Source organism: Carettochelys insculpta, chromosome 3 (assembly GCF_033958435.1).
Source record: "Carettochelys insculpta isolate YL-2023 chromosome 3, ASM3395843v1, whole genome shotgun sequence".
NCBI lineage: Eukaryota > Metazoa > Chordata > Testudines > Carettochelyidae > Carettochelys > Carettochelys insculpta.
In genome coordinates, this window is record NC_134139.1 from 104,241,342 (window position 1) to 104,267,392 (window position 26,051).

Genomic DNA, 26,051 nt, shown 5'->3' on the forward strand with positions numbered 1-26,051 from the left:
CAGTGTGGGAGGGGGCTGCCAGGAAGTGGATTTGGGGTGTGGGGTCTGGGTGGAAGAGGGGCGCAGGACCAGGCATGGGGTGTGGGGTCTGGGAGGGAATGGAGGTGCAGGAGCGGGGTGTGGGATTTGGGCAACAAGGGGGGTACAGGAGGGTTTGGAGGGCAGGATCTGGAAAGGAGGGGGAAGGGTGGGGATGAGGAGTCTGGAAAAGAGAAGGGTGGGGAGTCAATGTGGGCGGAAAGGTGCAGGAAGCAGGAGGGAGTGGGGATTTGGATGGGAGGGGCACAGGAGGGGTTGGAGGGCACAGGACCTGGGTGATGGGGGCGCAGTTTACCTGGGCAGCAATCCTGGATGTGTATGCTCTGTGCTGCTTCCCTCTTCTCTCAGGCACCTCCCTCCACTGCTCTGATTGGCCGGAATTCTGGCCTATCAGGGCAGCAGGAGGAAGCCTTTGGGCACTGCTGCCAAGGCTGCTGCTGCTGCTGCCCCTCTTCTTCCTCCAGCTCGGAGAACGGCAGTGAGCAGCATCGGTGCCCAGAGCAGCTTCCTGCCCCTTGCCTGATCCGGTGCTTGAGGCTCTGCATTGTTACCAGACTTGCCTGTTACTCTGGGGTATGCTCGTTTATTTGGTGCCGTGTGGAGGAGGAGGTGAGCAGTTCTGTCAGTGTGCTGCTTGTGTTACTAGTGTTCCTAGAGAGCTTCACTTCTCCCTCCTGCCAGTTCCCTCCCAATGGGGCTATTCTGCCCGGCCCAGGGTCCACAGGAGTAAATTCTTCCCACCCTGGACTCAGATGAATGTGAACGAACACACTCACTCACTCACTCACTCTCTCTCTTGCTGCCCCCCCCAGTCCCCCGAGCCCATCTGAGAGGACCAGTTAATCAGCACTTACAAGCTGACACCTTATATGTCCGTGTACTCAGTGAGTTGGGTTTTACAGCAGTACCAAGCTGTGGCCCTTATGTGCCTTTGGGCTCAGTGGCAGGGTTAAACAGCACTCTCCGCTGCCACCCTCCTATGCCATCCCAGTTCAGCACCCCCTCTCCAATCCCCACATTCACCGCACAATCATTCTTCTAGTAACCCATTTGATGGGCAAACCCCACAGGAGTGCTGGGCACCACAGGGATCTTTTAGCTTGGGTACAAGAAACATTATTGCAGAGTGAATGGGGAAGCCAAAACAACACCCCTGAGGATGAGTGAACTTGAGAGGAGAAAAAAAAGAGAGAAGTTTAACAATGAAATGTATGTATTTTTGGGTAGTGAATACATATTTAAGTTATAATACTAAAGAAACTGATTACAATTGTTAGGGCTAGCAAACCATCTAACTAATTACATAAGGCAAGGTTAGGAGGCTGTGCCTAGAGAAAGACAACGGGAGATCTCACCACTCTGTGATGTTTACAGTGATCTGGGGTTCCAGATGGTGATGGTAGCTGGGGAGTCCAGAGGGCAAGAGACAAGCAGAGCCCCCAGCATGATCAGGCAGGAGATGATGAATTCTTAATGGAACTGATGTAGAGTTTACCTCCAGGCATCAGAACAGTTTCTTGAGCAAAAGTAGGTGTTTTTGTAGGAACAGGACAATAATTCAAGAAGAACACTGGATTTCACTATGGGTTAATAGAAGTGAGACAATAGAGACTGATCATGCTGGGTGATGTTCCCTGAAGGAGCTCACAGTGCAACTAGGCAGTTTCAGTATTCTGGGTATCAGTAGGATCCATTACCAGAATTGGTATGATAATGGCTAATTTGTGTGTAAGCAGGCCTGGGTTCATAAGCACCCAGAGCAGAGATTTCCCATCAGAGAGTGCTTCCCAGCTTTCAGTATCCCATAGTTTAGTGCAGTTCCTGCTTTTGAAAAGCTTTTTTCCCTTCTCTATGCTAATAGAGATGTTTCTCCATTCTATCTTCAATGCAAATGAGGCTAGTGTTGTTTCCTTAATCCAGTCACCCTTGTTGGTGGGATTAGGTGTGCCTACCTCTGCCAGTTGTAGTGCTTTGTCTTTGATTCAAGCAGAGGACTGCGAAAAGGAGATTTGTTTTCCATGAATATCGCTCCCTGGCTCCCCGAGAGCACAGGGCTGACAGGTGGCTGTTGTGGTTCCCCAAAAACACAGAGCTGGAAGGTTACAGCACCCTCAACCCTGCCACGGGCCAAGTGCTGAGGACAGGAGCCCCACGTCTCGGAGTCCAGATCCAGACTGCAGGCTGAGGGTTCTCTGCCCCGATGATATGCAGTGTCCCAGACACACCCACGCTCCTGGCAGCTATCCTCTCTTCCAGCTGCTGCTACACCCTGTTTTCAGCCTGCTGGCTCCATCTCCTGAGTTAATAGCTCCTTGAGCTGGACATCAAACCAGCTCAAAATGTAGACGTGCCCTCCGATGTAAGGTTTCGACTCCAAACAGCACCCTACTGTCACTGCATATTGCTCAATATGACCAATGTGCTTTACCCAGAAAGTCACACACCTAGCCCCCTCCCTTCAGGCCACTGACATAGGATGTCATGACATCAGTGATGACAATGAGACTGACAAAGAGCACAATAGCTATTCGGGCAGCATCTGAAGCAACAGTTTGATAGTGCGTCTCTGCTTGCTGAACACTGAAGGTGGTGTCCCTGATGTGGTGTTAGGATCAGGTGGATCACCTTAATCTATTATTTGCCTTCTGCCCATGAACTTTGGGTTTCTGTCTGTTTCTCCGCTCTTTGATGGAACGGCTTCCTAGAAGTATGCCTACTTATGCATCAGTTTAGCAATAGTCCCTTCTTCTCCCAGGACAGATGTCACCCCAGCATCTCAGAAATCCCTGTCTAATTACTTGGTCCTCATTATCAGTTAAGCTTTGGTAAATTAAACTGATACTCCGCAGAACCTCCTGAAGGTCTGCAGGCAGAGCCGCAAGGTTGGTAGGTAGGTAGAGCACAGGATGCTGAGGTGTGATCATGGGGCCTGGCTCCTGCTGACACTTAATAACTACATTTGTATTGGAGAAGTCTTTGTTTTGTGAATCTAGAACAGCCACCACTGGTGCTCTTGTTTGGTCTTCTCTGTGTTGTGACCTCCGTCCCTGGTTCCCTAAACAGAGCATGAGTGTGCTGCTTTTGCTCTGTGTACTATTGAATATTTATTTTATGAAATGACAGAGTAAATCAGAATAAGCCATATTTTAAACAGTTTTTAAAAGAAAGTTGTGTGGAAATGCGACCATTAGCTGACTTTGAACTCTGCTTATTTGGGTGCAAATACCTTGATTTTTTGCTTAGTAAGAGGGATGAAAAAAAAATGCTATAATCCTTTCACAATTTAATTAGAGTAGCTCTCCTTCGTTTAAACTGGTGAGTTTAATTACAACTGTTCATTTCGCCTAGTAAGCCTGACTTCAGTACTGGGCGGGCTGGCTGACATTCTCTCCGACAGCTGCTTCTGTGTTATAATGATCAGCTAATACTTAATTAGACTCTCTAACACTGGAAAAGAAAACATTTTAATCTGTATAAAAGCAGTAAGAATCTCAAAAACTGGGGGAAGGTGGAACTCGTGCTGGCCCAGATTATCAGCTGACAGTCTTTTTTGTTTGCTTGCTTGCTCTTTCTTCCTCTCCTGGTAATCTTCAGAATGTTTTATCCAGCAAATCAGCATGGATGGACTCAAAAGGAGCACCCACAAGAGTGCTCAGGTCCATTACTCCTGCTCCTAATGCTTTCTTCTCTTGAATGAGTTTGTCTCTTTCCTCTTCAGTTTACTGTGCTGCTGCTATGACTTATATATGTCCACTTGTAGAGCCAAGAGACATGCATGCCAAGTTAGCTGTCCCAAGAAGTGGGTCTCTCCCACGAAAGCTCGCCTAATAAACTATTTTGCTAGTCTTTAAAGTGCTACTTGACTGCTTTTTGTTTTGATAGTGTATAGACTAGCACGGCTTCCTCTGTCCCAACCACAGCGTGAGCTTTTCATCTCATACTAATGTTGGAGCCATGAAGTGCCACTGACTGTCAAGAAAACAGCAAAAGTGAAAGATGTTTTTGCCACAAGTCTCTCAATATCTCGTGCTCTTCTTAAAGTTCTCATATACAGTCATATCCTGAGATACACCCATTCGAATTACGAGAATTCGACTTTGAGGAGTTTCATTTAATACCCCTACTTTAGCTTACGAGGCATTTCTTCGCATTTACAAGGACCGATTTTGGAGGCTGGAGGCTCTGGTAGGCAAGCACTGAGGGGAAGGAGTCGGCTGCGTTGGTCTTGATGAAGAGGCCATGCAGGGGGGCGGTGGCGCCCTGCGAGAGGGCGGCAGTCTGGTGCGGGGAGGTAGACTCGTCCGAGTCCCGGCAGTAGAACATGCCGCTCTGTGAGACTTGGATGCTGGGCGCGCAGCCCATCCCAGCCCCTCTGCTGCTGCTCACCCCCCAGGTGGCTAGGGGCCTGCCGACTCCTGTCCTGCAAAACTGTGCCTCGGGCACTGCTCGCCGTCTGTGGCGCTCCCTCCCATTTAGCTCCTGGCTCGCCTGCCGCCGCCGCCTCAGCTGCTGCCGGTGGGGCCTCTCCGCCACACAAGAGACGCATCGCCAGCCGGGGGCCCTCTGTGCCTGCCTAGCTCCCCACGCAGCCAGCCCCAGCAGCTCCCCCTCCCCACTTAACCTAAGCTGCCCTCAGGCCGGGCTGCATTCCTGTGCTCTGCTCTGCCCTGCCCATCCCATTGCACCGGATTTAATGGGATTTGGTGGTGGTTTAGCATAAATGGGTGTACATTTTGGGGCTCAGGAACGCATAAAATTTTTTCCCATTGAAATTAATTACATTTTCAACTTAGGAGAATTTGCCCTAAGAGGGGTTTTTCAGTTCTATTCATCAATCAGTTATCAAGGCTCCCTTAAAAATGTGACATTAAATGCTATCTACCTCTCTTTATAGCCAGCAACTTTTCAAGCCTGCCCAGCCAGGACAGTGAGAGACCAAGAGCTAGAGAGAGTCTGTGCATAAATATACGAAATTATACAGCTTACTCTGGTCAACTGTTATACTCCAGTCCTATGGGAGAGTGAGCTGGGTGCTTCCTGACTTCTGTGTCATGGACAGGCTTGATAGATTACAGATTCAGGGCCAAATTCTGCTTTCATGCTAGGTGATTGCATTTACTTCTGCATAGAAGACAATGGGATTTGCACAAATAAAGCAGAGGACAGATTTCTATATTTAAGTTGAAGATGCACAAACCAGACAGAAAACACTGACTCTCAGATCCCAGATTTAGATTGCAGTTGTAAAAGTTGGAAATCCCATCTTTTAAACTTGCAAGATTGACAAAATTCATCTGTCGTTAAATCAGAATGATTATAAAAGCCCAATCATGATGTCATTTTTATATACTGTACACACAATTTTCAGAATAGTAAGAGAGGAAGCTGTGCTAGTCCATACACTATCAAAACAAAAAGCAGTCAAGTAGCACTTTAAAGACTAGCAAAATAGTTTATTAGGTGAGCTTTCATGGGACAGACCCACTTCTTCAAACCATAGCCAGACCAGAACAGACTCAATATTTAAGACACAGAGAACCAAAAACAGTAAGCAAGGAGGACAAATCGGAAAAAGATAATCAAGGTGAGCAAATCAGGGGGTGGGGGGGAAGGTCAAGAATTAGATTGAGCCAAGTATGCAGACGAGTCCCTATAGTGACTCAGAAAGTTCCCATCACGATTTAAACCATGTGTTAATATGCCGAATTTGAATATAAAAGCCAGCACTGGTCATCACCTACAGCCCCCAACTTAGACCAATTTCAACAAATTATTAAAGACCTACAACCTATCCTTAATCAGGATTCTATACTCCAGAAGGCCCTGAGTGACATGCCTGTTCTCTCCTACAGAGAACCTCCCAACCTCATGAGGATCCTCACTAACAGCCACAGTCTATACCCCAGGAACACCAGTCCTGGAACCTTTCCCTGCAACAAAGCCCGCTGCCAGCTTTGTCCCCATATCTTCTCTGGAAATACCATCACTGGACCTGACCAGGTTACTCACAGAATCATGGGCACTTTCTCATGCTCCTCTACTAACATCATATATGCCATCATGTGCCAACAATGCCCAGATGCTTTGTATATTGGACAGACTTCTAACTCCCTTAGACAAAGGGTCAACGGGCACAAAACAGACATCAAAACACTCCTGATCCACAAACCAGTTAGTCAACATTTTAATGGAATGGGGCATTCTGTCAATGACCTAAAGGTATGTGTGTTACTGAAAGAGAATTTTCACACCGTTCTTCAAAGGGAAGCAGCTGAGCTGGCTTTTATATTCAAATTTGGCACATTAACACATGGTTTAAATCATGATGGGAACTTTCTGAGTCACTGTAGGGGCTCGTCTGCATACTTGGCTCAGTCTAATTCTTGACCTTCCCCCGCCACCCCTCCACTCTCTGATTTGCTCACCTTGATTATCTTTTCCCGATTTGTCCTCCTTGCTTACTGTTTTTGGTTCTCTGTGTCTTAAATATGGAGTCTGGTCTGGCTATGGTCTGAAGAAGTGGGTCTGTCCCACGAAAGTTCATCTAATAAACTATTTTGCTAGTCTTCAAAGTGCTACTTGACTGCTTTTTGTTTTGACAATTTTCAGAGTAGAACTGCACTTTCAGCACCTATACTGTATGATATAGGGCTGGAGCTAACTTTTCAAACTGTGAACAAAGCATGTGTTTTCATTAGTTTGATTTTTACATATCCATCAGAAGGCCTTAGAAGAACTTCATTTTGACGTAGTACCATTCTGGTAACAAAATTTTAGAGCACTGTGTCACAGAACTCTTTCATCTTGTTGAAGATAGAAGAAAATCATGGTTTTCCCAAATAGTATATCATCTGCTGTGAATTGCTTTTATGAATTGTTCTCAACGTTTTCGAAAGCACTTTTATATGCTGAAGAAATGCTTTGTACGCTTTGTCTGAAAATAGTTCAGCCTCACTCAGCAACTTCACCAGATAAGTGTTCCATTAAAATGTTGTGCAGGTTGAATTGAGTGCAGCAACTTCAGGACCTGACTGCTGAATCAAAGAATTTGCCAAACCACAGAAGGTCAATATTGTCTAGCAGCATTATTACTGCTTATTGGGCTCTTAGATGACATTTAGGGTTACATTACAGCTAAATATCAGCACAGAACACCCAGGACTTGTGGCTGTGGAAAAAAATGCAAACTATGGAATCACGGGAAACTTGTCCACAACCCATGATTAGTGGACACCCAATTAACTAAAACAATGCCATACCAGAGAGTGCTGGACCAGAGAGGTTCAACCTGTAGTTTAGTGTGTGTAAGCACTTTCAGCCCTCTTCACCTGTATATTTAGATGGAAAAAACCTTCTTCTAGACTGCAGATTGGAAGGGATAAGAGCAAGAACACATTCAACGAAAGTGAAGGACAGCAGAGTTTAAATCGGTAAAAAGCAAATACTTTTATCCCATTGCATAAATCAGCAGCTGGAATTCATTGTGGCAAGATGGTACTGCGGACAAAAATGAGTAGGATTCAAAATAATGCTGCGTGTTTGGAAGAGTGTTGAGAATATACACGCTTTGAATGAGAATTTAGAAAATAAAACAGCTGTACACCTTCATGCAGCTTATCACAAAACAACCACTAATTTAGGGTGGAAAGTTTTATGGGCAGCATCGTGTGTGGCAGGGCGATGGGGAGGAGTTGGGAGAAATATAGAAATCTTGTTCTATAATTTGTGCACTATAGTATTTCTTGTTCTTTCTCTAAATAACTGGTGCCACTGTGAGAGGATACTAAACCACATGGAAAGCTGGCTAGATACAGTAGCATGTTTCATTGTTCTTAGATTCTTGTCAAATAAGGACAATCTGTATTTCTCTTTTTATTGAAATGACTGCTTCTGTTCTATACAAGTTGGAGTTTTTAAATAAGGTTGAGTTGTTTAGTCCACCCTAGAGGCAGGGACTAGCAGTAGCACTCCAAGCTGGCCCTGACCCAAAAAAAAGTTAGCCAGCCATTATTTTGCTGCTTATTATGTTATGTGAGAGGGTGGTCCTTTTGGATCCTGTCAAACTCTGATGGATACACTATGCTAACAAGAACTCCTTGTTCCATTGCAAGTGCTCCTGCGCTGGGGAGATAAGCACATATAATTGCTTTGACAGTTATTGTCTGTCAGAATCTGAATCAGTTTTGCATCAACATGTTCTAGCTTTTTACCTTTCTGTTTTATCTGACATTTATCTGGAGTGAGAGTGTAAATGACTGAGAACTACAAAAGTCTGTAGTTTTACTGGACTGCCGGCATGCTGGTTGTGTAACTTGACTGTCCTCCTTCTGGTGTTCTGAATGCAGGAGTAGAGCAGATCCCAAATTTTCCGGTAAAATACTGATTTGTTGAGCCTGAAATTCTCTGCCAATGGGAACCCTACAGGAATTCCTGTTGGATTCTTGGAGACACCACAGCATTCAGGGTCCAGGGCTCTGGAACAAATATGCCAGCGTTTTCAGACACTTGCCTCCAACCCTAGTAGTCCTTGGGAATCTAGCGCCATTTATGGATCACTTGACTTACAGGCACTCAGCTCCACAACAGGAAGTAGGGAAGCCGTAGGACAGAGGCGAACAATCTGTCTGTCAGGGGGCCACATGGCAATTTTTTACATGTTCTGGGGGGGCCAAACAAAAAATAGCTTCAAATCTGCCCCCCACCCATCCACAGCCTTAAACCCTCTCAGCCCCAAACCCACCTCCCCAGTTCCCAGGATTAACCCTCATCAGCCCCAAACCCACGCTCGCCATCCCCAGGCTTAACCAACCCCAGACGACAAGTTTTGCACAACTGCTCCTCCGAGGCCACCTCCTCCCTACCCTTCTCAGCAGGGTGGTGCGGCTCCCGCAGGGGCAGACTCAACTGCCTGTTCCCCCGGCTCTCCTGCTCACTTCCCCCACCTGCAGGGCGGGTAGCTCCCTGCCCTGCAGTGCTGAAATAATGGAACTAAATGTAATGGGCTTAATGGCCGGATCCCTCCTGCTGCCATGCCGGCTGTTAAACAATTAAATTTAGTTCCATTATTTCAGCCGTGGCAGAGCAGGCTCCTTAAGTGGCTCCTTAAAAAAAACGTGGCTCCAGAGCCGCAGGTTGCTGACCCCTGCCAAGCCTGACTATACCCTGTGCCCCCCACTCTTTTTGGCTGGCTTGGTTAAAATGGAGCTTCTGTCACGGGAAAAGGCTTCATAGGCTGCGTATAAAGGCTTTGTGGGCTGGATTCTGGCCCACAGACCATGTGCTGGACACCCCTGTCCCTAGCAGCACTGATTTTAGGCGAGGCTTGTCTCCTGGCTCTGTAGCTATGAGCCTTGAAATCCCAAGAATCAGAGCTTCAGCTGGGAAGCACCATGCAGTGGGGGTTCCAGAAATAATTTTTCTGCCCACATTTTCTGTCTTCTTTAATTGCTTTCATTTAGCCTGAGTCCATCCCTTCCCCCCCTGCAGCCTCTGCTTCTGCTCTAGAAAAATTATAGCTAGACAGTTGATTTGTGACATCTCCTTACCCTGATCATGACTGGTCATCAGATTGCATGCATGCCCTTGTGAGTGGGTGGGGAACAGAAGGCAGTCTGATATTGATCTGTGTTTTCCATAGTAGCATTTGTCATGTAGGAAATGTCCATCCCTGCAATTTATTTGCATGGGGCCAGAGATATTAACCCCTCCTGTGTATTAATCTGACTTTTTCCTGATTGGGTTACAAGCAAGAGTTTTCTTCTTCTATTGCCAAACTCTGGCTTCCCAGCTGCTGACAAATGAACCTCAATCTGTTCCTTAAAGGACATTTTACATTGCTCTGTGTGGTGAAATATTTCATTTTTAAATGTGACATTCAACAATGCTTTTTTTATGTGGCATTTTATGAATTGATGCGGCATTGCTTTGTTCCCAGATGGGGAGCTCAGCATACCCCGGTAGTGTAAGAGTGTATTGTGCATTCTTTCTTGAAGCATTGTTTTAAGTTTACAAGTAAATGCAAGAGACACTGCTGTTCTTGGTACATTTATCCATCAGTAGTAGTATTTAGGAGCTGCATGTTGCATCACAGTCTCTGAATGTTGATACTTGTGCGTAACACCACAACAAAGCAATAACTTCTGTGCTGGCAGTCTGCATTTCTCAATGCAAAACCTAAATGAACCATTACTTATGTCCGATGAACCTGAGCAAAGAAATGTCTAGCTTCTCTCTACGTATTGGAAAATCAAATTGCATACTATTTTAAATAACATTTTAGCTCTTACTGCACACTGGGATTGGTATTTTTATTAATACCATGGCATTATGCTCCATTATATTGTTGTAGCTGAGGAAGAGAATAAAAGTCTTTTCCTTGAGCTAAAAGTTGAAATTAATTTTAAAGTCTCTGTAGATTCAGTCAGTGGGCTAACTTACAAAGGTTTTTAAAATGGAATTCAGAACTTTCTACCACTGGGTGTATTATTTCCTAGTTTAGTAACACAATGGACAATATTAGAAGTTTGTGTGTGATTTTATCAGTTGCCTTTATTTTTACAGGAGATCACCTTAAATATGTGTCTCCTCAGGAGAACTAATCTGACTTTGTTCACTCTCGTCTGCTAAGATTGAGTGAAATAAATATCTATTTAGTATCTGAAATATTCTTTATGGGAGATAATAGCCTGCTCCTTCAGGTGGATTTAATGCTCCAGTTTAGTAAGTCTTTTCTATCTTTTGAGTCTCAGTATTTTGGTAGTGCTCTACTGTCTCCTATTGTAACAACTATAGTTAGAGCCCTGCACAGATACAAAATTTGTATCTGCATCTGCATTCATATCCATGAAAATGAACTGTGGATATCAGCATCCATATCTGATCAGATACCTGAGGATATCTACAGATTTACAGGGTTCTAGATTCAATATTTTATCTGCATTCATATATGCAAAAATGAGTTGTGGGTATCAGATCCTTGTGTGGCTATGAAGTCCCACAGGTATAAAGCAGATATCCACAGATTTGCAGGGCTTCCTTGAAATGTAGTATCTGGCTCGTAGGTGCTGCTTCCATCAGTGTGAAAGTTGGATTGTTCCTGAGGTATCAAACACCACCACTTTCTGATTAGTAATGGTGTTATTTTATGTACTTAACACAATGCAGTGTTGACACCAGAAGTGCTATCTTTATCTTATTAAACCACCTTATAAGAAAATAATTAAATTTGATCATATTTGACCTTTGAAGCAGACATTTTGTTATCTTATGGTCCGTAAAACATCTAGTATACATTATCTGCCTTACCGCTATTTCTTGATGATTAAATCATGAGGTCTCTGTGAACAGATCCACTTGATAGCGCGATGATGAGTTTAGTGAGGGTTATGCATGCAACACAAATGCATGATGTAGCTTTTAATTGTTTAGATTTACATGGTTTCTTCAGAACATGTTGAACGCACACTTGATCACATGCTTGTGATCTCAGTTTATCACCACAGCAGGGAAAATATGAAACACAACAGTCAACATGCCAGGCTGATTGACAGAAAATTACAAGCAAAATGGTAACAGCCATGTTTGGGAAAAAAAAAATGGGTAAAAGTGTGAATGCTTTGGGGTTGTTTTGCATCTAACTTGGTATATTCTGTCACTTTGTAATTTTCATATAGGCAGATGTAAGATCTTCCTTTATACTCTCCTATTCCCACTGTCATGTTGGTAGTCCTTGCGTTGTCACTTCTGCATTGTGTGTAGACTTTAAAGCTTTCATTTGAGCTGACCTGTAACACAGAGCCCCTTTGGTGCCAATTGTAAAAGGCTACTCTGCATCAGGAGCTCCTGACAAACCCCAAGATGCTATTTATGGAGTATCTAATTAAAGCTGTTATCAGAATGCACATTAATGTTGTGCAATGTGTGTTCTGATATTGTATGTCTAGAGGGAGAACACATCTCCCTAGCAAGGTGTGAGTCATCAACAGAAGCAGATTTTCTCTGACTAGGTGTGTTCGTCCATGGAGCTAAGTGACATATAAATTTAGCATTGTTTCACAATGGACTTCCATGCACAGTCTGAGCTAAACACAGGTTTAACAGGAAGTGGAATACAGCAGAGATAAAAGGGCTTTGTTTGGACGAACTCACTAAGGGTTTATTGGACTATAGCCCTGCCATCCTGCACTAGAGGAAGTAATCAGGTAGTGCAATTCTTTTCATGAAAACAAGATTACAAGTTGGCCTGGCTAGAAATACTGCAGGGAAGCTTTAGGTGAGAAATTACATTGGAGAAGGTATTTACCTTGCTAAACTTAGCCTATACTTTTGTTTTATATGTAATCAATTCTGATTCTAGTCTCATAACTCAGTATCCCTTAAATTCATTCCCAGATATTAAGCTCTTAAGATCTCTGGGTATGTCTACACAGCAGCCTTATTCTAAAATACTCCAACTGCTATTTTAAAATTATTTTGAAGTAGTGGTTGCATTGTATAGACCCTAGGACAGTTATTTCAAAATAACAATCATAGGGTAGGTCTACACAGCAAAGTTATTTCAAAGTAACAGTAAAATTTGTAAAAACAGTAAAATGACAATGAAGTTTTGTTCTTCAAATCTTCAAAGCACCGTTCTTCAAAGTGAAGCAGCCGAACTGGCTTTTATATTCAAATTCAGCACATTAACACATGGTTAAACCTGGACGGGAACTTTCTGAGTCACTATAGGGGCTCGTCTGCATACTTGGCTTCATCTAATTCTTGACCGCCCCCCGACCCCTCCACTCTCTGATTTGCTCACCTTGATTATCTTTTTCTGATTTGTCCTCTTTGCTTACTGTTTTTGGTTCTCTGTGCCTTAAATATTGAGTCTGTTCTGGTCTGGATATGGTCTGAAGAAGTGGGTCTGTCCCACGAAAGTTCACCTAATAAACTATTTTGCTAGTCTTTAAAGTGCTACTTGCCTGCTTTTTGTTTCGATAGTGTATAGACTAGCACGGCTTCCTCTCTATTACTATTCAATGAAGTTTTGCAATAAGAGCTGTTGTTATTTTGAAATAACTTTGCTGTGTAGACCTACCCTACGATTGTTATACCTGCATTCCCACAGTGGTGATTTAAAGGACCTGATCCTGAGATGTACCAGTCAGGTTGCGTGTGTAGTGTTCTCTTCGGAATAGCATACTTGGTGGTTACTATGAGCATCCAGTGACAGTGATGTGTCAGAGGAGTTCAGAAACTGGGGTACAGTAAAATTCCTTTAATCCAGCATATCTGTGACAGGACAGGTGCCAGATCACCACATTTTCCGGATTATTGGACGTCGCTGCCTCCATGTTCCTCCCACTTCATTGGGCGACCAACCGTCCTATATTGGGCAGGACAGTTCCGTATTTGGGATGCCAAAAAGGTGCCCCTATTTACTTTTTAAAAGGGACAAATTGTTCCATATTGAGACCCTCCGGGGGTGGCGGTGGGAGTGCCCACTGGCGCTGCTTCCATGGGGCTCTGGGACTGGGAGCGCCTACAGCTTCCGCTTCTCTGGGGCTCGGGGCCAGGAGCACTCACGGCTGCTGCTTCCCTGGGGCTCGGGGCGCATGCTCCTGCCACCCCCTGCTCCACCTGCAGCCCTAACCCACCCCAGGCACAACCCCCTGCCTCCCTCCCATGGCCCCAACCCACCACCCAAGCCCCCGACTTACGCAAATTTCGAGTCACACGTATCTTGGGGGAATTCTGTTTGCCGGATTATCTCCATAAATGGGACTGTTTTTTGAAGATGACGGACCATTAGGATTTCCAGACCATCAAAGGCCGAATTAAAGGAATTTTACTATATTTCATTTATTAATCTGCAAGGCAAAGTAAGGGCATGGCTGACAGGCTGGCATGAGGGAGTGGACAGCCAGTTTAGTGCTAGAAAGGCTCGCTCTCTCCTCACTTGCTGAGCCAGCAGGTAACATGGTGACTTACTCATCTGGCCAGCCCAACAAGTGTAACATGATCTCACTATTTTTATTTGCTTGGTAATGCTCTTGATTGGCTCTGTAATCTGCTGTATCTTTTCTCTGGTTTATTAAATGCTTTCATTCTGCAATGTTTCTGCTAGTATTTTTCTGTACTCCAAATCTATGCAATTAATTTAATTGAACTTTTATAGTAAGGAATCTTTCTAACCAAATGGCACTGTCCTTTGGATAAATAACATTTTCCTTTAAAATGTCTACATACTGTGTGTGTGTGTGTGTGTGTGTGTGTGTGAGAGAGAGAGAGAGAGAGAGAGAGAGAGATCTTGATACAAGCACACAGATGTGACTGGCATAAGAATAAAGAGCATAATTTTTATTTTACTTGATTTAATTTTTGTAATGAAATAATAAACAAGGGAAACATTTAAGTATGCTTTCTAGAGTACACATCTAAGTTTCAGAGCACTTGGTGCCAGTAAAACCCAAACACTGTTGTGCTAACAATCCATCAGTGTATTGCAGTATTTGTTGCATTCCCCGTTCTTAATGTGGGGAATTCCAGTAACACTACCAGCAAGGTAAATACTATGTTTCTGGAAAAAAACCCAATATGTTAATAATGCCCACTAGAGTGCAGATATATGGATAAGGTTTTTGAGCTGCTGAGCAATGGGGATTACTGTTTTGGCACAATAAAAGGGGAGGATTAGTAACTGAACAGACCTGTTATTCTTTCAGTAATACTGTAAAAGGTTAAACCCACCCCCAGCCTTCATCTCTTCAAACTACATATGACTCATAGCCTTCATCGGACAAAGTGGGTCTTTGCCCATGAAAGCTTATGCTCCAATAAATCTGTTAGTCTCTAACGTGCCACAGGACTTCTCGAGACAAAAAGCGCAGACTTTTGACATCTGCGTTAAGGTGAAATTCTGTGAAGAGGCGAAGTCTTTTGCTGATGTTAATCCTGTAAAATCGAAAATGATAGAAGCCTAGGAAAATGGTAGAGACTGTACATTCAAATAATCTGCCTCTCTAAGAAGGCCACCAAAACAGAAAATATTAGAAGAGACAGGTGTATAGTGACTTGCCTCTGCATCGGAGGCAAACCAAGAAGCAGATACGTCAGGTGGGAGGCAGCTGGCTCCCTGTTTGTGCCAAACGAAGGAGAAAAGGCAGAGAGTGAGTGAGTCCTGTGGACCTGAAAAACTCTGAGAATAGTGGAGTGTTTCCAGGTGCTTTCTTCCTGCAGTTTATGGACAACAGGAAGCACGGAGCAGTCATATGCCTCCTCTTCTTTCACACATGCCCTAGCCCCAATATCCCTACTGAATATATGTACACTCTTGTCTGTGGGCATCTTTTGAAACAGCTGGTGAGCAAAACATTAACAGAAACCAACTGTGTACAATAAAAGAATGTGCAGGTGGCTCTGGACAAAATTAACCTCACCAACACCAAAATGAAATTAGGTCACCTTGGTAGAAGTGACTCATTTCAGACTGACAGTATCCCTTTAAAAGCAGCTTCTTGGCTAACACCACTTTCCTTCATTTCATTATGCTGTTACTTCAGAAAAAAATTCCACAAATATGTGAGTTTCTGGTATTTGTTATTTTACATCATAGCTTTAATGCTTCCTCTGTGTACTTCTAGTATTTGGTGGGTCATTTTAGTGGAGTTGTAAGGGGTGATTGCCCTTTCAACCAAATTTAAGTACACTAAAAATGCAGCTAGTTAAACTGCAAAACATCCTTTTGAACCCCAGAAAAGGCGGATAAAAACATTAGACATTAAAGTTCTCCTGTGACTATGATGATCAAGTGAGCGTATTTGCCTAATTAATGTTTGTCAATATGGGAGCAGGGAAGGGTTAAGGGAAAAAGTAATGGTCCAATTGTGTTCCTGTGTATAGTATAATATGATTATACTGCAGTCTGAATACAGGCAATATTTGTTAATAATTTTGCTCTGCCTTTAAGTCATGCTTTTATGTTCCTTCTTTGCAGCCTTGTGTCATATGAATCAATCATTCTAGCTTATACCTTAGTTTGACACAACCTTTAATGCAGGTTTGTTCCCCCCCACCCCAGACACAGCATAAAATATTCCGTGGCCATTTTTCCAACATACAAGCATTGTTTGAGGGACCAGGATCATGACACTTTCTTTGACAGGTCCAGTACATTTGGGGTGTTATCCCACACATTTGCCAAGCAGTCTATTAATATAAATTATAATTGATTGTATAAAAGTCTCTAATTCTTACAGTGGAGTACAAAATGTGCACTTCTATCTGTGATGCTATGGAAAGAAATTTATGAGCAGTCCATGTATGAAATGAGAGGGAAGGAAAATCAATTTTAATTGTTTTGAAATGTTAATATTTTTTCATCCCTTTAAGTATATGTATCTTTATATGTGCTTCTAGTTTGATATTTCTTTCCTATATTTAATTTTAGAGAGGTGCAGAAAATGTAGCCTCAGGGTCTTATAAAAAATTTCCTTTACACATTCAGCAAGGAGTAAAAGCAGTTGAGACAGTTATTCTGGTGTTAATGAGAATTAATTTAGGAACAATTACTGCCAAAGAATTGATGGGTTTATTTAGAAGAGGGGCTAAATTGAGCCAGTTATGGGGAAGAAAGTGAGAGTATATGCAAACATGAATAATTGTTTTCGAAGAGTAATTTAATGTCAATTACAAAACCTAGCACTTAAACTATGCCCATCATTGACAAGGTTAAATAGACCCTCAAGCCTAACAACTTCCTAATAACATGAAAAAGCTATTTCTTTTCTGGGGTTAGTGGAAAAGGTAGTTTTTGTCCACTTCAGTTGTGTTGTATTTTATTCTGAGCTCTCATTTTTATGTGCCCTCAGACCTACCCACAAAACCGATAACCTGGAAGTGATCAAACTGACTGACTGTGTGAGTTGCATACAACATTCTTCAGAATTTCTGGAGTCCAGCTGTGCCTGCCAGGGCTTGGAGCTTCAGCCCTGTGGGCAGGGGGCTCAGTCCCAGGAGACATACCTGCAGGATGAATGGCCGTAGTCCTGGCAGGGCAGAGGTTTCAGCCTAGTAGGGTGTATGTCCTGGGGTTTGGGGCTTCAGCCATGTGAGGAACAGTATTTTGGGATTGAGCCCTGCAGGAGGCACCTGCCTCGGCCTGTGGCTTCACCCTCGCTCCTGCTGAAGCCTTGAGCCCTGGCATGTGATGCTGCAAAGCTAGTACAAGGTGCCACTGGGTCCCTTCCCTGCACAGCGGCTGCTGGACCCAGCAAGCTTGGAGCTGCAGCTGTGGGAAGCAGCAGCAGCAGCAGCAAACAGCTAATGGCTGCCAAGAAAGCCACTGCTTTTGTGGCTGCCTTTCCCCATGGAGCAGAAGCAGCAGTCCCTCCCTAAAGCTCCCAGTTCTTTGCCACTGCCTCTCCCTGCACAGCTAACACCTGGGAGCTGCTGGAGGCGCTGCTGAGGAGTGTGGCCTGTAAGATGAGGGCTTGGGTGTCTGCCCAGTAGAGATTAAGGTACCACCCAGCTGATTAGGAGAGGCCCACGGCCAGCAGCCTGTGTTTCTACAGGTGGGGCACATACTCCCCCCTATACCTTGGTGCACATAACAAAATTTATTCTTCCCAAAAAAGCCAGTAACAATGATCTGAAGAAGTGGGTCTGTCCCATGGAAGCTCGTCACCTAATAAATCATTTTGTTAGTCTTTAAATTGCTACTTGACTGCTTTTTTGTTTTGATGGAATGCAGACTAACACAGCTACCTCTCTGTTGCCATTCAACATGATCTTTATGAATAGTAACAGAGAGTAAGCCGTGTTCTGGTCTGGCTATGGTCTGAAGAAGTGGGTCTGTCCCACGAAAGCTCACCTAATAAACTATTTTGCTAGTCTTTAAAGTGCTACTTGACTGCTTTTTGTTATGATCTTTATGAGTTTGTTATCCTGTATCTGATAAGGATTTACATGTTCTGTTGTTTAACGGCCCTGTGCCTTGGGGCGAGGCAAGTGCTAGTCTTGCTAGCAAGGGAAATAGGAATCCATCATATCCTGTGGCTGGAAAGTGTATATGGGAGTGGAGGCTTTACGCCAGGGCTTCAGCAGACCTTTTTTTCTTCCCCGCGCCCCCCCCCCCCCCCCCCCCCCCCCCCCCCCGCCGCCCAAAAGCCTCTGGCTCCCAGAGAACAAATCTTAAAAGCTCAAATATATGATGTCCCTTCCTCTCCCTGAAGATCGTAGCTGGCCAGAGCCAGCATGTTGTCTAACTACGACCTCCATCAACAGAGTCTCCTCAGACAACCTAGTTATCTGTCTAATATCTCACAGGGATAAAAGAACTACTCCTGCTGCACTTTGAGAAGACAAATACCAAACATTTTCCACCTCCCTGTAGTATTCTTTTTCCTCTTCAACAAAACTACATTTCTTTAGTGGGAACATCAGATAAGCGTGTCCAAGGACAAACTTCTTCGTGCTCTTATGATCCTCAATTTTTTGTGACTGAGCTTGAAAAGAGAAACATATTCCAATACATGCAAGATAACAGATTACTGCTACTAGGACTAATTCACCTGATGGATCAAAGGCACCAAGTAACAGACAGGTTGGCAAATGTCATCGCCCTCCCCCTGCCTTTCTCAGGTTCCTTGGCCTACTAGAAGGACTTCCAAGAATACTGAGTAGAAGTCCTTTCAAGTAGGACTCATACAGTACTTCTAAGTCCTTTAGGTGCTTTTAAAAGTCTTTGCTACTCTAAGGAGAATGGCTGCTTGATTCAGATAGGTTTCCATCTGGTGTTTGCTAAAGCTTTGAAAAAGTAGTGAAAGTGATCCAGTAGAACCCAGATTTTGAATCATGGTACTTCTGAGGTTCTTCAACTTGTTCAAGAGATACAGAACAAGCAATTTGTTTATATGATACCATAAGTAACAGGGTACTGTAATAAAGAAATATAAATCAAAATCCTTCTTTTTTGGAGATCACAACCTAAATTAAATACAATATACCACACAACAGTGCATGAAAGAGAGAGAATCCAGCTTCACTCTTAAGTGATAAGCAAGAGAATTTCAAGGTTTGTAACAGATAAATATCAGTTTTTTTGTTTTATATGTAGTTCCATAAACTCCAATTCCCTTCTTGAATAAGGATAGGGAACTCCTCCTGCCTTCCTTTAGACCATTTCTCAAGACCCATTTATTGTGTGACATCAGCAAGTAATTAACCATCTAATTAAGGATAGCGTAGGGAGAAGGTCATAATAGGACTATGTTCTTTCCTAGATGCTGTCCTACTCGCAAGATTATTTGTAGTATACCAGTTTGTAAAAATTAAAGATTTAATCTGTACTGCATTGATAGCTACTGAGATATTGTGGTGATGGACCCTGGACGGATAATACAGTGCTTTGAGCATTGGCTCACGATCCCAGGGTTGTGAGTTTAATCCGTGAAGGGGCCATTTGGGGATCTGTGACTAATAAATTTAAAAAAAAAAAAATCTGTCAGGGATGGTGACCGGCAGAGGGCAGAGGACTGGACTCAATGACTTCTGAAAGTCGCGTCCAGCTCTATATGAGATGTGTGTATATATAGACAGAGATAGCTCAGAGATAAAATGTGGCTTTGTCTTGAAGCCTTGTTAGAATCTCTCCATTAGATCCTGAAACTTCTTAAAAAAACCTACATATAGGTTGCCAAACTTATCTGTTCCTGAAACCCACAGGTCTCAAAAATGTACCAAATTAAATGTACTCAGTACAAGCGCTATGTAGAGTTGAGAGACCATGTATTCCTACAAGTATCAGAGGCGTAGCTGAGTTAGTCTATATCTTCAAAAGCAGCAAGAAGTCCTGTGTCACCTTACAGACTAACAGATATTTTGGAACATAAGCGTTCATGGGCAAAAACCGGCTTCATCAGATGCATGAGTGGGGGTTCCTGCTGGAACCCTCTTCTGGAACCCCTCACTGATGCATCTGATGGAGCGGGTCTTTTCCCATGAAAGCTTATGCTCCAAAATATCTGTTAGTCTATATAAGGTGCCACAGGACTTCCTGTTGCTTTTCATGTATTCCTACCTCTGTCTTTGCTTATAGTCGGGTAAGTCCCAAGACTTCAATAAACATAAATGAGCTTCCGCAGATTTTTCTCTTGCTCTGTGGGTTATCTATTCTTGCTAATTTGCTATTCAACTGTTTCTTTCAAACCAGAGATCCAAGACAGAGTGTAGCAAAAGAACACATTTTTTTTTCTGTCCTGCAGATTTGCATTCTGCTGAATCTTTCATGCTATTTTACATGTTGAAGTGTTAGATTTTTTTTTTGTGCCTTCCGATATCAACATTAACCACACCTCTGTAGAGTTTATTGTAGCTGAAATTACTCCGGCTAAATGGCTTTGTGCAACTTCTGGTCAGCCTGTCTATGGTGTTGACCTCATCCACACAATGGAATGTAACAAGGGACTTGAGAACATTTGAGCAAACGTCATTCCTATTCAAAAGAGTCTGTTTTCCCTCTAGACTGAGAACTCATTTTCAAAAAAGGTGCCATTCATTTTTCTCAGTGCAGCATTTTAAAAGGTAACATGGAATTATGCTGTTTTCATCAGGTGCAGGCTCCAACACTGAAATGTACATAAATAATATATTTGTTACCTATCGATCTTGAGAGGGAGGGAAAATACACGTACGTGGATGTCTGCAAAGTTTGGAATGCAAACATGATTTGTTGCTAGCATTTTGTAGGTAAACTCGGGGGGGGCGATGGTGACAAACGAAAGAATAGAAATGCCATAAGAGTCAAAGCCACAGCTGTTGTTTTGAACTTTTACATAGGTTTTTATTTTTCCTTTTGTCATATGTTTGTAAATAACAAAAACAACTCGGTATGTGCTGAGATAACATCCTGGGACAAAATGCTGTGTAGACAGTTTCACTCTCAAAATTAAATTTACAGATTGTCTTTTCTAGCCTAGAAAGGGAACCTCCTGACCCCCTTGGAAATTTAAAACTGTTAACAGCTCAGGGGGTTGGGCCTCTGTGTTGCCTCAGGCCAGGTCTACACTAGGCCTGAAAGCCTATTTCAGATACACAATTGTGTAGCAAGAATCAACATGTCAGAAATCGCCTTACCTGACTGTCTTTACTAAGGAAGGTCAATGGGAGTGTTTCTTGTGTTGACTTCCCTTACTTTTTGTGATAGCGAGGAGTACAGGGGTCAACTGCTGACCTCAGACAGATTTTTGCATGTCTTTACCAGATGCACAAGATCAACCCTGACAGCTCGCTCTTCCCAGTAGTATAGACGTGCCCTCAGGGTTATGTATGAGCTCCTACTCTTTTTAAGTCTGCTGTACAATTCTCAGTAACGCATGTGGCAGTGTCACCTGCACTTGTACACACTGAGATACGCATATGTGTTCATCAACATACAGAAATGTCTCACGTTGTGGATATTTTAAAAACAGATGAATGGAAATCCTGAGACCTGTAAATGTTATAACAGCTGTAGGAGAAGTGCACTCTTATCAGACTATAACAGTTTAAAGCAACCCCATTTTGGACTTACCTTCTGGATGGATCATATATGAACAGTCAGACAATTTACAAGCAGTCCTGTAGCGCCTTAAAAAGTAACAAATTTATTAGGTAATGCACTTTTGTGGGTAAGACCCACTTTGGATTTGGACTATTTACAGTTTAGTTCAACTCCACTGAAAGTTTCAGTTCAGTTAACACTTCTGAAACAAGCTGTTAAGACTTTTCAAGACCACAGATATGTAGCAAGTTAATGCATGCTCACTGTAATTCCTAATTCTCTGGTTGGGTAATTTATACCATAGAATAACAGATGGAGATGGACATAGGTCTGGTCGTTAAGGGTCATTCCAGCTCTCGTTGAAGTAACCTGGAATTAGATGAGGCCATAAGAATGCAATGCCTACCACCTTTATTATACTGGAGAACATTAGAGAACATTCTGTTATTCCTGCAGCTGAATAAACAGTGGGCCCAGATTTGGGGTTAAACAGATTGTTGAATTGAATGAATGCAGAAAATTATAATGCATTATAATCCAGTGGAATCTCATGTCTTTCTGTATTGCTAAGTGGGAATCGTGAGAGTAGGAGTTGGAAATATAAATGATGAAATGTGAAACCACACCAAATTAGCCTTATTTCAGTATTTATTGAAACACTGAACTCAATCCAACTTTCACATTTGTTTGTTACCTGGGCTTGTTTCTCACATCTAGAGTGATGTTATGTCACGGCTTTATTTTTAACATGTTAATATTGCTCTCTTCTGGATCATCTGAGCCTTTTAGATAAACTAAGGCGTGTTCCTTCTGCAGTTTCACTTTTGTGACTTAATGCAGCTGAGCATAGCTTTTTTCCTGCCATGAAGACTAATGTATGAAAGTGTGTGAAGCATTGCCTCTAAGTGAGGGGGACTATATAAATATTAATTTCAGAATTGTAAAATGTCATGGATTCATTTGCATACATACTGCAGGGCCGACAGTCCATTGTGGGCAGGGTGGGATGAGAGGGGCTTAGGGCAGTCAGCCCTGGCCTGCCTCCCGCCCCCCACCCCAAATGCTCCTCCAGGGCTGTGGGGGGCACTCCAGCCACCATCACTGCTACAACATCTCGGTGATGGCCAGAAAGCTGGGCCCCTTCGAAAGGCCGGGCCTTGGGCAATTGCCCACTTTGCCCCTGCCTTATTGGCAGGACTGCATAAGTCAGATTTTCTGAGACTTTCGTTTTATTTTTTCCAGTTTGGATGTGGAGTTCATACAGTAACTAAAATAAGAGCACACCAGGTTAGTGGGCAAACTAGCTAAGCTGGCAAATGCACCCAATCTTGGGCGGCCTAGGCTCTGTGTTACAGTTTTAAATGGTATAGTATGTTTTACGTTTTATGTCTTCTTTTAGCTGCAAGAGAATCAGTTTGGTTAGAAAAAGAAGTGAGAGCACGGCAGCATTATGAAAAACACCTAGAGGAACGCAAAAAGAAGTTAGAAGAACAGAGGCTAAAAGAAGAAAGAAGGCGAGCTGCAGTAGAAGAAAAACGAAGGCAGAGAATAGAAGAGGACAAGGTAAGAGGACATTCCATAGGGTCTTTCTGGCAACTTGCTCTCCACTAGATGATGTAGCAACAAAATGACTATTATGTCATTTAAAAATTAACTATAGGGTTGGAATGTAAGTCCAGGGTAATGTGGGGCACCTTGCAAAAGGAGGGTATGGTGGGTTGGGTTACAGAGCTCCTCTTGTGACTTGCACCTGTTCTGCTGATCACACCACTGAGCCCACCTACCTGTCCTCTGGGGTGTCCCACCATCCTGTACTGTCAAGCCAGAAGCTCTTGTTTCCCCCAGCAAAGGCAAAGAGTTGAAGTTACACCCTCCCCCTGGGCAGAGTAACACAGGTGCCGATAAAAGTCCTGGGAAGGCTCAGCTACTGCGGTTTGACAGCATCCAGAAACATGGCCTCCAAGGGGACCAAAACCCTAAATAAAAGTTTTAAATAGAGCAAGCTTATAGCGTTCTCTCTGTCTATCAGAGAAAGAAGTGCACAGCTGTGGCTCCCCCATATCCCATCTAACAAGTATTTACACTGGGTTTGATAAAAAACCAACATGTTTTTATTAAGAATGAAGTGCAGAATGTGAACAATTGCAAGTGAAAACACACAAGCAAGATACTAATTTAAAATAAACGACACCCCTGCCAAGCTGAATTCACTAGGAAAAAATGTTACAAATAATATTTCTCACCCTAGTCATTTCAGGTAAAATCCTTTACGTCAGAGCTTGTCTTGTGTCCAGCAACTTCTTGTGTATCCTTCTAGGGTGGGGAGGCAGTTTCAGAAGCCAACTGAAGTCCATCACTGATTGCTTCCCAACCATTAAATAGAATTTTCCGAGGGTGGGAAGTCTTTGTTCTATTCCTCTCATCCCTGAAGGAAAAATACCAATTTCAAGATGGATTCCAGCACCAGGTGCCATAGTCATGTCTTTTGTGGGATCAACCACAGTTTAGGCTTACCAGGGAAAACAAAACCATTTATAGATCATTCTTGAGCACTGGACCGTTAAGTTCCTTAAGTGCAGTAAACCCCCAATATAAACAATTTCAGCTCATGTTTAACTTGTGTTAACATGAGTCGAAATCCTGGGTTTCCTAGGGCTGGGGGCTGGCAGGAGCGCAGCTCCCCGCTCCAGATCCTGGCTCCCCCAGCTGGGGGAAGCCAGGGAGAAGCTGCTCTGCCATGGCTGTCTGCCCACTGAGCTCCCCCCAGCTGGGGAAAGCTGGGCACGCAGACAGCGACGCTGCTGCGGCTTCTTCCCACAACTTGAGTGAAAGTAGAGTTACCCGAGGTTGCCTAGGAGTGCAACCCTCACGTAACTCGGGGATCTACTCTACCGCTAATGGCTGTCACTAGAAGACCTAGAATTGATAAAACAGGTTACCACTTAATATTTCGACATCACATAGAAGAATGATACATGCACACAAATAGAATATACCCATTCAGAAGATCACAGGCCTTTGAATGATAGGTTACTTCCCCATTTTGCATAAAGCATATATGAGTTATGCATATTCATATTCAAAAATAAAAGTATATTTTCTTAAAAATATGGGGATGAAGTACCATGGAAGGCTCTTTTAGCTTTTTAACTTTTCCAATGTGTCTGCATTGAAACAGCATTTCATGAGTCCCTCTACAAAATTTGATCTCCTTGATCCAGTAATACGTGCTTTTAAAATATATCTGTGGTGGGGCATAGCAGAGCCCAAACTGACATGAAAATAGAAATTAAAAACCCGTGGGAAAAATAAATTAGGTACTTATATTAAAATTCTGTTAACGCTGATGTCATCCTGCCATCTCTGTCTCCCTGGTTGTGGTATTTTTTTCCTTCAGCATCTGAGGAAGTGATTTGTATCTCACGAAAGCTTATGCCCCAGCATAAGATTTTAAAGTGCCACCAGGCTCGTTGTTGTTTTTGCTGAAACAGACTAACACAGCTACCCCTCTGAGAATAATAAATTAGTTTCCACTTAACTGCATGATGGTGACTACTGCTGTGTGACCTTGGGCAAATCGGCTCTTCTCTCTGCTTCCCCTCCCACCTTTTGCTTGTCTTCTCCAAGCAGATGAATATGTTTACTACAGTCAGAGGTGCGATTGTAGCTCAGATGGGTGTTCCTGAGCTATCTTTTATCTCGCTAGAATGACTAAAGGTAGCAGAGAAGATGTGGCAGCACAGTTGTACATATCCGTCCTGAGCCCTGCATTGCTTGACAGCCCTCGGGGTTCATGCCAGCATCTCTTTGGTGCTATTTTTAGGTGTGCTCTCTAAACAAAAGCTAGTGGAAATATGTCTACCCAAGCTGCAATCAAACCTCCAGCTGCAGCATAGACATCAAGTTGGTGTCAGAAATGCAGGGTGGGGACTTTACCTCATAAACAGTGCAGAAGAGGGCCCAGTTTCAGTTAGGAGCTGGTCTCAAGCAACCCTCTTTTCACCGTTACATTTGTTTGTAATTACTATAAAGCCCTGTTTTGATGTAAGCTCAGTTCTTTGGCTGGAATTCTCACTGAACACTGCCTAACAATTTGCATTTGACTCCAAGATGGCCAGTATGTTTTGTCCAAATGCAAGTCAAGTGTGCAGTCTGATGGGAAGGTTAGTTAAAACCCTCAGCATCATCCAAACATATTCATACCTTCTCCTCCTGTGCTTCAGGAGCGACATGAAGCTGTTGTACGCCGTACAATCGAGAGGAGCCAGAAGCCCAAACAAAAGCAAAACAGGTGGTCCTGGGGAGGAATACTTCATAGCAGCAGCTTTAATAATACAGGTAATGGAGGAGACCTAATTTCTCATGAAAGGTCCCTGTCTGTATGGTGTACTTTGTTCCCACAAAGAGAAGAGTACTGCAGTGTTAAATAGTTCTTTATTCATGAATCTGGTGGGGGTGGGGTTGTTTGTTATTTTGAAGATGGGAATGTTTT

General features: G+C 43.3%; 1 protein-coding gene across 6 annotated transcripts in view; it reads left to right on the forward strand.

The window, feature by feature from the left end:
* Positions 1-26,051, forward strand: part of MAP7 (microtubule associated protein 7) — a 179,118-nt gene that overhangs the window by 100,501 nt on the left and 52,566 nt on the right. For all 6 annotated transcript variants that reach the window (XM_074990495.1, XM_074990493.1, XM_074990497.1 and 3 more), the window contains exons 4-5: positions 22,959-23,122; positions 25,783-25,897. In XM_074990495.1, coding sequence (XP_074846596.1) covers positions 22,959-23,122; positions 25,783-25,897 — 279 coding nt within the window. The remainder of the gene's footprint in view (positions 1-22,958; positions 23,123-25,782; positions 25,898-26,051) is intronic.